Raw genomic sequence first — 12,391 nt, forward strand, 5'->3', positions numbered from 1 at the left:
GCCATGCCTTCGCCATCGCCAGTGCGTTTCTATATCGACTAGACGGGGCAGTGACAACTGACAAGCTCACAATGATTGCCAGCAGGAAAATAGGACAAAAGAGAAGAGATACAAGTGCTTTGGAGTTCCATAAAAAAAGGGATTTAATTTTTTGGACTGATAATGCAAACAAGATAAAGGGATAAGGGATAAGGCCTTGCTTACTTCGTTCCAAAAACCAAAAAATTTTTAAGATTCTCCATCACATCGAATCTTGCGGCAAATGCATAAAGCATTAAATATAAACGAAAATAAAAAACTAATTACACAGTTTGTCTGTAAATCACGAGATGAATCTTTTGATCCTAGTTAGTCTATAATTAAACAATATTTGTCACAAACAAACAAAAATGCTACGATAGCGAAATCAAAAAAGTTTTCACACGAGGCCTAACGCAAGTGCTAACACGCTGCCGAAGTGCTTGTCCGCTTCGAGAACAGCATTTCCCAGTACTACTACTTTATTATTCGAGCCGGTCCACAACCGGGGATCAGGCCTTTTATCACGTTAAATTTTTAGATGTATGTATAAAACACTAAATATAGATATAAAAAGTAACTAATATATAGTTCATCTGTAATTTGTGAGATAAAATATTTAAGTCTAATTAGTCCTAATTAGATCAAAATTGTTAAATACAAACAAAAGTGCTACAGTATCTAAAAACTAAAAAAATTTGCCAACTAAACAAGGCCTCACTCGTATAATCGAGACTAAAAGATAGTTCCATTAATAATCATCAAGTAAGGCCTTGTTATTTGTTGGGGTGAAATTTTTTTAGATACTATAGTATTTTTTTTGTATTTGGTAATTATTAGTTAATTATGAATAATTAGAATTAAAAATTTTGTCTCGTAAATTACAGATAAACTGTACAATTAGTTATTATTTTATATCTATATTTAATGCTCACAAGATTCAACAAATGATTTTTTTCAAAAAAAAGTTTTTATTTTTTTGATAAAAAAATAGTTTTTAGGGGGAAGCCTAAATACCAAGGTCGCCATAACGGAACGGTCAATAGTCAAACCACGTCCATACTACTTCCCACAGCCCCCCGCACAGGACTGTTCCGCCGCCGTCCGATGGGATCCGACGGTCACCATCTAACCTCTGCACAAGGACCCCACACCCGCACCGCTGCTGGCTCTGCTCCAATAAATTTCGAACACGTAGTGCTCCTGCTGCCACAGGCCCACAGCGCATCGTCACCCTGTCCCTCTGTTTTTCCTCTTCTTTTCTCTCGGAAGTCCCAGCCCGGCAGGCAGTCACCACTCCAAAAGGCGGGCACCAAACACCAACCCGAGCACGAGCGCGGAGCGCCCAACCAAATGGCGCCGCACACCACCGCGGCGGGAGGCGGGGGCGGGGGCGAGGAGGAGGTGTCGGAGGCGGCGGCCGCATCCCCAGCCGCGCTGCGGCACCGCCACGCGGGCGGCAAGGGCGACGGCGACGGCGACGGGCTGGGCGGCAATGGCGGCGGCGCTGGGGCCGACGGCGGCGGCCAGGCGGCGGCGTCCGTGGAGCGGGTGTTCGCGGACAAGGCGTTGCCGTCGTGGCGGGAGCAGCTGACGCTGCGGGCGTTCGTCGTCAGCGCGCTGCTCGCCGTCATGTTCAGCGTCATCGTCATGAAGCTCAACCTCACCACGGGGATCATCCCTTCCCTCAACGTCTCCGCGGGGCTGCTCGGCTTCTTCTTCGTCCGCATGTGGACCGCCGCCGTCGAGCGGATGGGATTCCTCCGCCAGCCCTTCACCAGGCAGGAGAACACCGTCATCCAGACCTGCGTCGTCTCCGCCTACGGCATCGCCTTCAGCGGTCGGTAACCAACCACCAGACCCCCTCCCCTCCCGTCCCGAACTATGTATGCTTCGCTAGTACTACTAGTGTATACTAATTCGTAATTTCCTGTCAACGCCGTTGTCTGCTTGAGTTGAGAGGAAATTGTGGTGATCGTGCTCTTGGGAGCGGTTGTTGCGTCGATTTCATGCTCGCCTTCGTATGAATTGCCGATGTGCCGATCGAATTGTATGAGCCGCTGATGTGTCGTTCGAATTGGTTGAACGAACAGTGGATTGTTTGGTTTGTCTATAGTGGCTTTTGGGTGTGGGAGTAGTCTGAGTGTATGACGCAGATACAGAGAGTCACAGGGTGGCACAGCGTTCGCTGTAGTTGGTAAGCCTGAAACGTCAGGGAATCGATTGTTCTTTTGCCCCAAAGGAAAACACCAACCAATCGCTTTCAGTAGCGACTCGAAAATAGCGTTCTCGGCAAAATAAACGATTGGTAAAGGACCAAAAATTTCTTGGTCGTTTCGGACTTCTTGTCCACTGCATCACCGTTAGGTGGACTCCACGGTGATTATGTGGTCTCAGGGAGTGCATGATTGATAGCCATAGGATAATCACCTATTTTTCAATGGAAGGCCTAGAGGGCTAGTGATGAAATTGGCGAAAGTTTGTGGTTGCTTCTTGTGCTGAATAAACATGTAAAAAGTCAACAAAAAAAATTTCAAATATTTGGCGCTCATAATTAGGTGATGAGCCTGCTTGGGTTGACTCCTCCCCTTAAAATAGAGGCATGGTACATGAAGTACATGCGCTGTTTTTTTTTCCTTTGGCAGACATGACACATGCATCTGAAGCATTGGTCGAACATAAATAACTATTTATGATCTGCAGGCTTATTTGTGAACCATGTTATTTGGTGCGTTGATGCCCAATCTATCATGTGCAACCACTGGACTTGCAGGCTGAAATAATTTGAAATTGCATAACAAAATGGCCCATACGCATACGCATAGGTCAGTCAGCTGGAATTAAGAAACTACTCTTATCAGCAAGTTTAAATTTGCATATGTCCTCCACTGCAGAACTGCAAATCTGCAACAATGCTTTCAGGAAATGAGTGATTATCTGTGTTTTGAAGTGTTCATAGTGTGATCAGATCATTTAAGGCGAGAGACAAGTAGCATGTTTTGGTGCCTTATCTGTTGAAATGAAATAAGTAATCAAAACATTGTTTTTCCTGTTCAAGAGTGTGACTAACATCACTGCATCAGCTAAGTATGTTGAGTTGAAGCCAACCAAAAATATGCAAAATGACTTATAGTCTTCTATTCAAATTAATCAGGTGGCTTTGGCAGCTATCTATTTGGAATGAGTGACAAAATAGCTAATCAAGCAACAGAGGCTAAAGATGCTAATAACATAAAGGATCCTCACCTTGGATGGATGATAGGGTTCCTATTCCTTGTCAGTTTTATTGGTCTCTTTGCGCTTGTGCCCCTAAGAAAGGTATGTCTCCAACTCTTTTGTCCATTATGTTCTTACTGATTTACTGTATGGAAGCAAACTTGTTCTTATCAGCTTAATTTTGTTTCAGATTATGATTGTTGACTACAAGCTGACCTATCCAAGTGGCACAGCCACTGCATATCTCATCAACGGTTTTCACACACCTGAGGGAGCCAAGCTTGCAAAGTATGTCTATACAGTTCTGCTTTTGGCTACTTTGACCTTGTGAAAACTGTATCCATTATTTTCACCACCTGGTCCATCTTGTGCAACTCCACTTACAATGATAATAATATATTTCAGGAAGCAAGTAAAGACGTTGGGCAAGTACTTCGTGTTCAGCTTTTTCTGGGGCCTTTTTCAGTGGTTCTACACTGCAGGGGATGAGTGTGGATTCAAAAATTTCCCAACATTGGGCCTTGAAGCTTATAACAATAGGTCAGAACTGTGACACTATCCTAGATATGACACTTGCTGAGTAGAATGTTCAATATCTGGAATAGTTTATACATCTTCCATCTGGTAAAACAATGAGAGCTTGCAAATTCATTTGTGCCATCTCTTGTTATGCTGCACAAGTAAAACAGCAGTTATTTATGCCAAGCATCTGAAGTTTTGCTTAGTATTTTCAATTGGCTAGGCGCCAATTCAGAGGTATTGGTCTCTGATGCTAAACTTGGCTTATTGTCTTTCAGGTTCTACTTTGACTTCTCTCCTACGTACGTTGGAGTTGGCATGATCTGCCCGTACATCGTTAATGTGTCTGTTCTACTGGGTGGTATTCTCTCATGGGGTGTAATGTGGCCTCTCATTGCCAAGAAGAAGGGGAGTTGGTACCCGGCTAACCTCGAAGACTCAAGTCTACATGGGCTGCAGGCTTACAGGGTAAACATCAATCCTACTTTTGGCTGTTCTGTTCTCTTTTCCCAAAGCTATACCATTCAGCTTCATCACATGAGAACATTAGTTTTGTGACGAAGAGTTCAACTGCTAGTTCCTTGCAATTGCAGGTTTTCATTTCCATTGCTTTGATCCTTGGGGATGGTTTATACAACTTCATTAAGGTGCTGATCCGCACAATTGCGGGCTTCATATCAATGGTGCAGCAAAATTCAAAAATCATGCTTCCTGTTTCAGACAATGGCAGTTCCATGTCCAGTACCGAAGCTGTATCCTTTGACGATGAACGTCGCATTGAGATTTTTCTGAAAGATCAAATTCCCAAGTCAGTTGCATATGGGGGCTATGTTGCAGTTGCCGCAATATCTATCGGCACCCTTCCTCAGATCTTCCCGCAGCTTAAGTGGTACTACATTTTGGTTGCCTATGTCGTGGCACCTGTCCTGGCCTTCTGCAACGCTTATGGAAGTGGCCTCACTGATTGGTCTCTCGCCTCCACCTACGGCAAGCTCGCCATCTTCGTGTTCGGTGCATGGGCCGGGCTCTCGCAAGGTGGCGTGCTCGTTGGGCTCGCTGCTTGTGGTGTCATGATGAGCATCGTGTCGACCGCCTCAGACCTGATGCAAGACTTCAAGACTGGGTACCTGACACTGGCGTCACCGAGGTCTATGTTCATCAGCCAGGTGATCGGCACCGGGATGGGGTGTGTTATCGGCCCCTGCGTCTTCTGGCTCTTCTACAAGGCGTTCGGTGACATTGGCGAGAGTGGCACCGAGTACCCGGCACCCTACGCCATCGTGTACCGCAACATGGCCATCCTCGGCGTGGATGGCTTCCGCTCCCTCCCGGAAAACTGCCTCACCCTCTGCTACATTTTCTTTGCGGCAGCGATCGTCATCAACCTTGTGAGGGACCTGACCCCACAGAGGGTGTCGAGGTTCATCCCGCTGCCAATGGCGATGGCAATCCCGTTCTACATCGGATCCTACTTCGCCATCGACATGTTTCTGGGCTGCGTGATCCTCTTCGTGTGGGAGCAGCTGAACAAGGCGAAAGCGGACGCGTTTGGACCTGCGGTCGCGTCGGGACTGATCTGCGGAGATGGCATCTGGACCCTGCCGCAGTCCATTCTGGCCCTCGCCAAGGTGCAGCCTCCCATTTGCATGAAGTTTTTGTCCAGATCGACCAATGCCAAGGTGGACAGCTTCCTCGGGTTGTCATGATTTTACATAGAATGGCAAGTAGGCACGCCTTCATCCTGTAATTATTGGTGTAAAATGTAGAAGAGAAGAGGTTTGCTGTGGAGTGATCAAAGCTTTGTCCGTGTAGTCTGTAAGAGGAAAGGCTTTACTCAATGTCCCTCTGCCTTTTTTTGGTTCAATCCATGACTAGGGTATTTCACGGTTATATAGGTTTTTTTGGAATGTGAAACGTTCAAATTTGCACGAATGGAAATCACAAAAGGCAGATCTAGCGCCAGGGAACTTTGAAACTGATTTTGCTAGATCCATCCTGCACACGGTGTTACTTGTACGTTACTTGAGTAGCAAACACAACTGATGTCCAGCAGGTAGACCTAGTCCAATCACATCATATGTCCATTACATATAACTGCATAAGAGAGCAGTACTTAGATACACACCGAAACCTAGAAGTTAAGCTGTTGACACCCTGATGACCATATGGAAGATAGAGGCGATCCTGCAGAGGGTTTACATTTCTTGCTTGAAACGGCTCCATACCTACACAGAGCCTGAAGGCTGGACTTGCAACATGATCATCCATTCGCGGCAGACTTGAAATGGTTGTCATCAATCGTGTTGTAAATGTCGCCCTGGTCAACATGATGTTGGATGACCGCCCTGTGAAAAGTAACAAGTGACGTACGTAATTTGTGATAAAGAACAAAGACAAGATTCAGAATTGTAGTTCATGATAAAGAATAAGACTCATTTCAATAAAAGGGGTCAAATAATTTAATGATAATATTTGTCTGTATCATATCAGTTTCTGTTTATATAGCAAGAAAAAAGATAAGTCCCTGGGATTGGGAGGCTGTAATCAGGAAAAGAAAAACTACCGAGCAGAATACTAATAACTAAGAACTCGAAGAAACAATACACAGGAAAGCAAGCTGCCAGTCTGGTTTTGTTCATCATTTAAGAAAGAGAATAGCAAGTTGAATACTGTGTATTTTAGAGGGAGGGAGAAGGCAGAAGATACCTGACTACATCTTCTGATAGTTTAAGACGATTTGCGACATCTTTGATGTGCAGTCCATGCTCCCGGTCTCTGCAGTTGCAGTCACCAGTCTATTTCTCAACAAGATATGCTCCTCACATTTGTAATACAGTAATAAATTTGCCGTTAAAACTGGCACCGGAATACTAGCAAGGTAGAAGAAACAAACCTACTACAAAATGAGGTTTATACAAGACACTTGAATCTATGGAATACAAAATTAGCCTCAGATGGTGTTCATCCAATTCAGTGTTCACCAAAAGGACAATAAACTTTCCTGAATTTGTTCTCCTTACAGTTCTTCCGTTGTTTCTAGGTTCATAACCCTGAGCTATCCTAGTGTTAGGCTAAACCATTATTACTAAGTATGGCCATTCTTTACCATGGAGCTTTTAAAGCTCCGTAGGTTTGGTATCTCTACCAGCTTTAAAATACTATGGGGCTTGGATTCTTTGGACTATGCTACTCATGAACATGAATCATGGGTGTAAGATTAGTTTTCTTTTACTGGGTCACGGAAAACACAGCAATAACATTTGATAGTAGAATCAGCTATAGTTAACTTACATGGCTGCTGGGTCATTAAAAACACTCATGACCAAGTCAGACACGTTGTTTCCAGCAGCATTTCCTGATGCAGAAAACGTTGCAGCCTGAGGAAATAAATATGAAACATTAGAAAGAGACTGGTAGATATTTGTAATACTATACAGTTAGAGAAACTACCTGATTATTAAAGGGCCGAACTTGGTTAGTATGACCAAGGGTTGCCGTACTGGCATTTATTTGGGCCTGCAACCAATGTCACCATAAAAAAAATGATCACTGGAAAACATAAAATCACCCACAAAAAACTTAGTAAGTCACTCAACTCCCGGAATTATGTGGGATCTTAGTACCTTTGGCCTGGTGTGATCCAGATGCACCTGAATGCAGTGCAGAAAGTGATGGGGTATTTCATTGAAGTCTGTCACACGCCTGACAAGAAATCATAAACAGTAAGATTTCAAGAAGTATGTCTGAAATAGCTGTATCAAATTCACAATATATTTGTCCAGGCAAGGTGAGACTTTATCCTCAATACTAGTTCATAAGTGACCTTGAATCATCCCAAGAAGATCTTGCTACCAATTTGAGACATCAGATGACAAACAACTTTCAATATGATATAATGTTGGATAAGCAACAATGAAACATTACATATTTCATTAACAACAACATACTGGATTATAAATAACCTAGACGGGTTGATGCAAACCTAGCAACCACTAAGTTGTTATTTGAATTTGACACAGCATAAGCCTTTTATTTAGTCTTCTACTTTAGCACAGGAAAAATGAAATTTTAGTACGGTGGCGCAATTCCATGGAAGAGATCAAACAACACACCAGTAATCCACAGGAAGCAGACATTGAAAGTAAGCATCACAAATCACCATGCAAGAGTAGAAAGACTAGTAAGTATATAGAGCTCACCGCACAGAGTAGGCAACTATATGGCGCTTTCCTTGAAAACCTTTCAAACCGCCATTGACTATAACATAGTCCCCGTCACTTGTAAAACCGAAACAAAGCAACACTATCAATTTAGACGCATGACAAACTAAATAGTTAATCTGTAATTCTTACTTGACATCAGCCATTTCCTTAGCGTCGGAAGACTCATTTTCCCTTGAAAAAAAGAATGGCATTAAATTAATGGAACAATCCAAAAGTGCTAAACATCAAATACGATCTGGAGCATCCTACCAACGATTCACATCTATCTTGCCGGTACCATCATGAAGAGTGAATTGAACATCTGTGACACGGTGAACCTTATTCAACATGCGTCCAACAAGCCTAACCTGCAATTCAGAGTAAATACAACATTTTAAATGACTTCGACATGCCAACTAAATGCTCAATGCAAAACCGTCTGAAACCAGATAAATTAGATTTCACCAAAAAAAAAGACACTATAGCAAGTATTGGAAAATTTGCATAAAAGGGAAGCATTTCATTGGGACCCACCATACCCCTATGTCCCAGAGGCTAATTTCCAGTAGAACAACATCAGATAAAAGAGGTCATTTTTCTTTCTTAATGGATAATGGGTCTACTAATGAACAAATCTTCCATCCAAGCAGTGTGACCATCCAAAATGCAAATCTTGCGAACGAATCTTGCAATTCTAAGCACCGCCCGGGAAAAGGGCGAAAATCCGTACCGTGGACACCTCAACGCCGTCGATGGCGAAATTAGATTTGTCATCGCTGGCCTGCGCCGCGTCCATGATCTGTTTCACGGTGAGCGGGAGCAGCGTCTGCGCGCTCCGACCCTGCCCACCACACCGGTCGATCGGGAGCGCACGTAACGGGTCAGCAGGGGATGGAGAACAAATGGACGAAAGGGAGCAATACAAAGGGGAGGGGGGATTAGGAAGGACCTTGGAGAGGCCGCTGCTCTCCGGGACCGCCGTGGACTGTGAGGGCATGAAGCCCCCGCCGCCGAAGAGCGAGTTGGCGTTGGCGGCGCCACCGCCACCGCCGCCGTCGTAGTGCCCGCCGCCGCCGCCGTACATCGCGGCGGTTGAAGCCCTAAACCCTAGGCTTCCCGAGGAAGGAAGGGAGGAGCAAAGGAACGAGGGCGGGAGAACGGTTGGGTTGGGGGAGCCTTTGGCCTCGTCCGCTATTTTGAGCGGAAATGCGGGGAGGCAGCAGGCAGGCGGGCGTCGGTTCCATCGGACGACTATCCGCGCGTGACTCCGTGTTACTTGGCGCGCGCCCTGGCAGACGGCTCCGTCTCATCAACGGCAAAGGCCTTGTTTAGTTGCACCTTGAAAATTTTTAAAAATAATTAGAGATCTAACTGTATCTAATATCTTATATAAATTTGATCAACCTTAAAAAAAACTTTTAAATTCTCGAAAAACGAGATTTACATTCTTTTAGAGATGGAGGGAATATTATACAGCTCATAATAGATTAGCAAACTATACTTCTCGGTATTAACATAAAGTCAAGTTTTAGCAAAACAAACAGGACGAAATTAGGATTCTAAAAACATATAAACAATATCATAATAGAAAGTCCTAACATCTTAAATCCTATGAATTAAAAATTAACATTGAACATTTGGGACTTATGGGTGTTGACATTTGTTTCGGTCCATATTTATTCGTTGTATTTGATAGAAATAAAATGTCAAGTCCATTGGCACAGGGATACAACAGCGTTGCTGATGGAAAATTATGAAGTTGTCAAAATCTTATTAAAAAAACTCTTGTATTTATTATATTCAATATTTGATTTTTTTGATATTAGGTTTGACCATTTGTCTTAATAAAAAATTTATAAAAAATATCAAATCTTTTATCATGGTTTACTTTATTAATAAAAGTTTTTTAAAAAATAATTTAAATTTTACTATATCTATATAATTTTTTGAATAAGATAAATTATTAAATTTAAAATAAATAAGTTAAACCTCTTATAATCTGGGAGGAAGGTAGTATTTGTTTATCGTGCTTGCACAGGCGTTGGCCTTTGGGCGCGAGTGGATATCCTGGCCCGCCGAACGGACCAAGGCTAGTTCGTGCTCGTGCGGAAGTGTAGCAAGAGCTCGCTCCTGCATGCGCGAGCCGGATTGTGCCAGTGCACGATGCCGCGGCTCAAGTGTCGATTAGGCGTTGGATTGGCGTTCAGAGACGATCGTGTTTTTCTTTTCTTTTTTTCTATAAAAAATATATCTGTTGATTAGAAATTCTCAATCATTATAAAGGTTGATACTAAACTGTACTATTGTCCATCTATAAAAACTAAGACACAATGCACATATTTAGACTGAAATTGTCATCATGGTCCTAATTACAATTATTATAAAGGTGTGTTTGACAACTACATGAGAAGGGGCACAGTAATTAGTGGTGATAATTGACAGAAGAACCGAGGAAGTTAAAGTAGGAATTTTACTTTTAGTCTAGTTTGTGGAGTAAATGAGAGAGGATGAGGAGTGAATTCATATATTTTTTTCGCGGTGAAGGTTTTGAGTAAGAAATTACAAGTCTCGATGGACGGTGAGGTATTCATTAAGTGTATAATTCTTACCTTTCCCTCAGGGAATTGTTTAGTGTAAGTTGTCCCTCTAAAGTCCTATTTCTTTTTTCACCTAAACTCCCACTTTCGCAAAAACAAATAAAAGATTTTTATGCCCATGCTCTTCTTTGAACTACTCTTGACCAAACGTGCCGTAGCGGTAATAATCATCATACATGAAACCGCCGACTGATTGATTCACTAGACATCAGAAAAAACACAACGAGCCATTTGCAATTTTTTTTAAAAAAAAAACATTGCTACCCGTGACACCTGATCATGTTCCTAGTACGACAGATCCTGCGCAATCATCCAGCGTGATTGAAGCGTTCGCAAAAAAAACAGATACTGGCCTTGTTTGCTTCCTTTTCAAAACCTAAAATTTTTTTCAAGATTCTCCGTCACATCAAATATTTAGACGCATACATAGAATATTAAATATAGATAAAATTTAAAAGTATTTGCATATTTTATATATAATCTGCGGATAAATTTTTTGAGTCTAGTTAGTTCATAATTAGATAATATTTATCAAACACAAACGAAAATACTATAATGTTTAAAAAAAATTGGTTGAAGAAACACGGCCCGTGCAAAACTCCAAACGCCGCGATGCGAGCCAGTTTCCAAGTGCTCACGGGCAAAACCGCAAAACGTTAATTTTCTTTAGACGCGGATACAGCCATACAGGTACAACAGCCTCCTCGGCCCATGTGTGCTGTGCTCACCAATTTATTCGCATTCCAAATTCCATCCAGCCTGCTCGTTGCTTCGCCTTTGCGCTTTGGCCTCTCGCCGCGCCGGCTCCGCCGTCCGCGTTCTTCGCCACATCTCTTTCTTCCCGGACTCCGGCGCTCCCCCGCGGACGTACCGGCCATGGATCCCCCATCCGCTCAGGTGATGTCCACGACCGACGACTTCCAGGACAAGGCCGTCGACGAGTGGTAAGGGGACTCGACTTGACTGCTTTCTCCACTCCATCCAACCCCGCGTCGATCCCTCTCACCGATCCTTCTCCTCTCCGCTTTCTCCGTGGGGTTTGGTTGCAGTTGCTCTTGCTGCTACGATTGCTGCTCCAGCATCCTGGACTTCCTCTGCTGCTCGTCTTGATCGATCGATGTCGATGCTGATGCTGCTCCTCGACGGCCCTGCGGAATTTCTCAAGGAAGCGGAGGCCGGCCGGCCACACCGTCGCCTCGCTGATCTTGGATTCTAGGATGTCGTGGGATTCGTATGTTCTTTATGAGGTCCTTCGGTGACGATATTTGTAAAGCCGGATTCAGTTCGTCAGTAACAGTAAGGAAACTTGATAGACTGCTGCACTAATCTTCAACCCTGCGGCGATTTCCTTGTCAGAAAACTTTCTGTGCGCTTGCAGATCGATTCTCTGTTTGGAATTCTTACGGATGACGTGCGCTCGCACTTGATACGCTGCTGTATTACACATTTATTTACGTTTCTTGTGCACTGAACATTGGCAACCAGAGCACTTCAAGTCCTCTTCCCTGCACTAGCAAATTTTTGCGATGTGATTGTTGATATGGACATCCTGCGTTATGGTGTTTGTCAGTTTGCTATATCATGATGACTCGTGATATTGGAAAGCTGAATTGGACCACCAGAGATTACGCTCTTTTTCCGTCCGCGTTTTCCGTTTTCCTGTGGTGGACAGTGGACTGCAGGATGACAACCCTGACCTTTAACGACAGCTCATATTCAGCTGTACTTTCTGTTACTAGTTGAGATAAAGAAACCGAATTGAATTTTTTATTTCATTAGGACAAAATTTATTTTTCAACCTCCAGTTTTGTATGGCAGTATAGTTTTAAGATTTTAAAT

The 12,391-nt window shown here is 43.4% G+C and overlaps 3 protein-coding genes across 3 annotated transcripts; 2 read left to right on the forward strand and 1 right to left on the reverse strand.

Annotated features, from left to right (window-relative positions):
• LOC8066186 (probable metal-nicotianamine transporter YSL14) lies at nucleotides 1,256–5,685 on the forward strand. The gene is made up of 6 exons (XM_002452447.2): nucleotides 1,256–1,858; nucleotides 3,173–3,336; nucleotides 3,425–3,522; nucleotides 3,640–3,774; nucleotides 4,032–4,221; nucleotides 4,347–5,685. Exons 1-6 carry the CDS (start codon nucleotides 1,372–1,374, stop codon nucleotides 5,457–5,459), a joined length of 2,187 nt encoding a protein of 728 aa, XP_002452492.2. The 5' UTR covers nucleotides 1,256–1,371; the 3' UTR covers nucleotides 5,460–5,685.
• On the reverse strand, nucleotides 5,708–9,175 carry LOC110434628 (replication protein A 32 kDa subunit B-like). The gene is made up of 10 exons (XM_021459072.1): nucleotides 8,905–9,175; nucleotides 8,686–8,796; nucleotides 8,226–8,323; nucleotides 8,106–8,147; nucleotides 7,953–8,030; nucleotides 7,377–7,455; nucleotides 7,204–7,269; nucleotides 7,045–7,130; nucleotides 6,460–6,528; nucleotides 5,708–6,098 (listed from the first exon to the last, which is right to left on the reverse strand). The coding sequence occupies exons 1-10, from the start codon at nucleotides 9,037–9,039 to the stop codon at nucleotides 6,014–6,016; spliced, it is 849 nt and encodes a 282-aa protein (XP_021314747.1). The 5' UTR covers nucleotides 9,040–9,175; the 3' UTR covers nucleotides 5,708–6,013.
• LOC110434963 lies at nucleotides 11,218–12,062 on the forward strand. The gene is made up of 2 exons (XM_021460078.1): nucleotides 11,218–11,496; nucleotides 11,602–12,062. The coding sequence occupies exons 1-2, from the start codon at nucleotides 11,264–11,266 to the stop codon at nucleotides 11,660–11,662; spliced, it is 294 nt and encodes a 97-aa protein (XP_021315753.1). The 5' UTR covers nucleotides 11,218–11,263; the 3' UTR covers nucleotides 11,663–12,062.

Source organism: Sorghum bicolor, chromosome 4 (genome assembly GCF_000003195.3).
Source record: "Sorghum bicolor cultivar BTx623 chromosome 4, Sorghum_bicolor_NCBIv3, whole genome shotgun sequence".
NCBI lineage: Eukaryota > Viridiplantae > Streptophyta > Magnoliopsida > Poales > Poaceae > Sorghum > Sorghum bicolor.

Excerpts from the sequence above, each read along its gene's own strand:
- LOC8066186 (XM_002452447.2), top strand. The coding sequence starts at position 1,372 with ATGGCGCCGCACACCACCGCGGCGGGAGGCGGGGGCGGGGGCGAGGAG. Across the intron at positions 3,337-3,424 it reads CGCTTGTGCCCCTAAGAAAG|ATTATGATTGTTGACTACAA; the intron begins GTATGTCTCCAA and ends ATTTTGTTTCAG. Across the intron at positions 3,523-3,639 it reads GAGGGAGCCAAGCTTGCAAA|GAAGCAAGTAAAGACGTTGG; the intron begins GTATGTCTATAC and ends AATATATTTCAG.
- LOC110434628 (XM_021459072.1), bottom strand. The coding sequence starts at position 9,039 with ATGTACGGCGGCGGCGGCGGGCACTACGACGGCGGCGGTGGCGGTGGC. Across the intron at positions 8,148-8,225 it reads AAGATAGATGTGAATCGTTG|GGAAAATGAGTCTTCCGACG; the intron begins GTAGGATGCTCC and ends CTTTTTTTCAAG. Across the intron at positions 7,131-7,203 it reads TTCGGCCCTTTAATAATCAG|GCTGCAACGTTTTCTGCATC; the intron begins GTAGTTTCTCTA and ends TTATTTCCTCAG.
- LOC110434963 (XM_021460078.1), top strand. The coding sequence starts at position 11,264 with ATGTGTGCTGTGCTCACCAATTTATTCGCATTCCAAATTCCATCCAGC. Across the intron at positions 11,497-11,601 it reads GACAAGGCCGTCGACGAGTG|TTGCTCTTGCTGCTACGATT; the intron begins GTAAGGGGACTC and ends GTTTGGTTGCAG.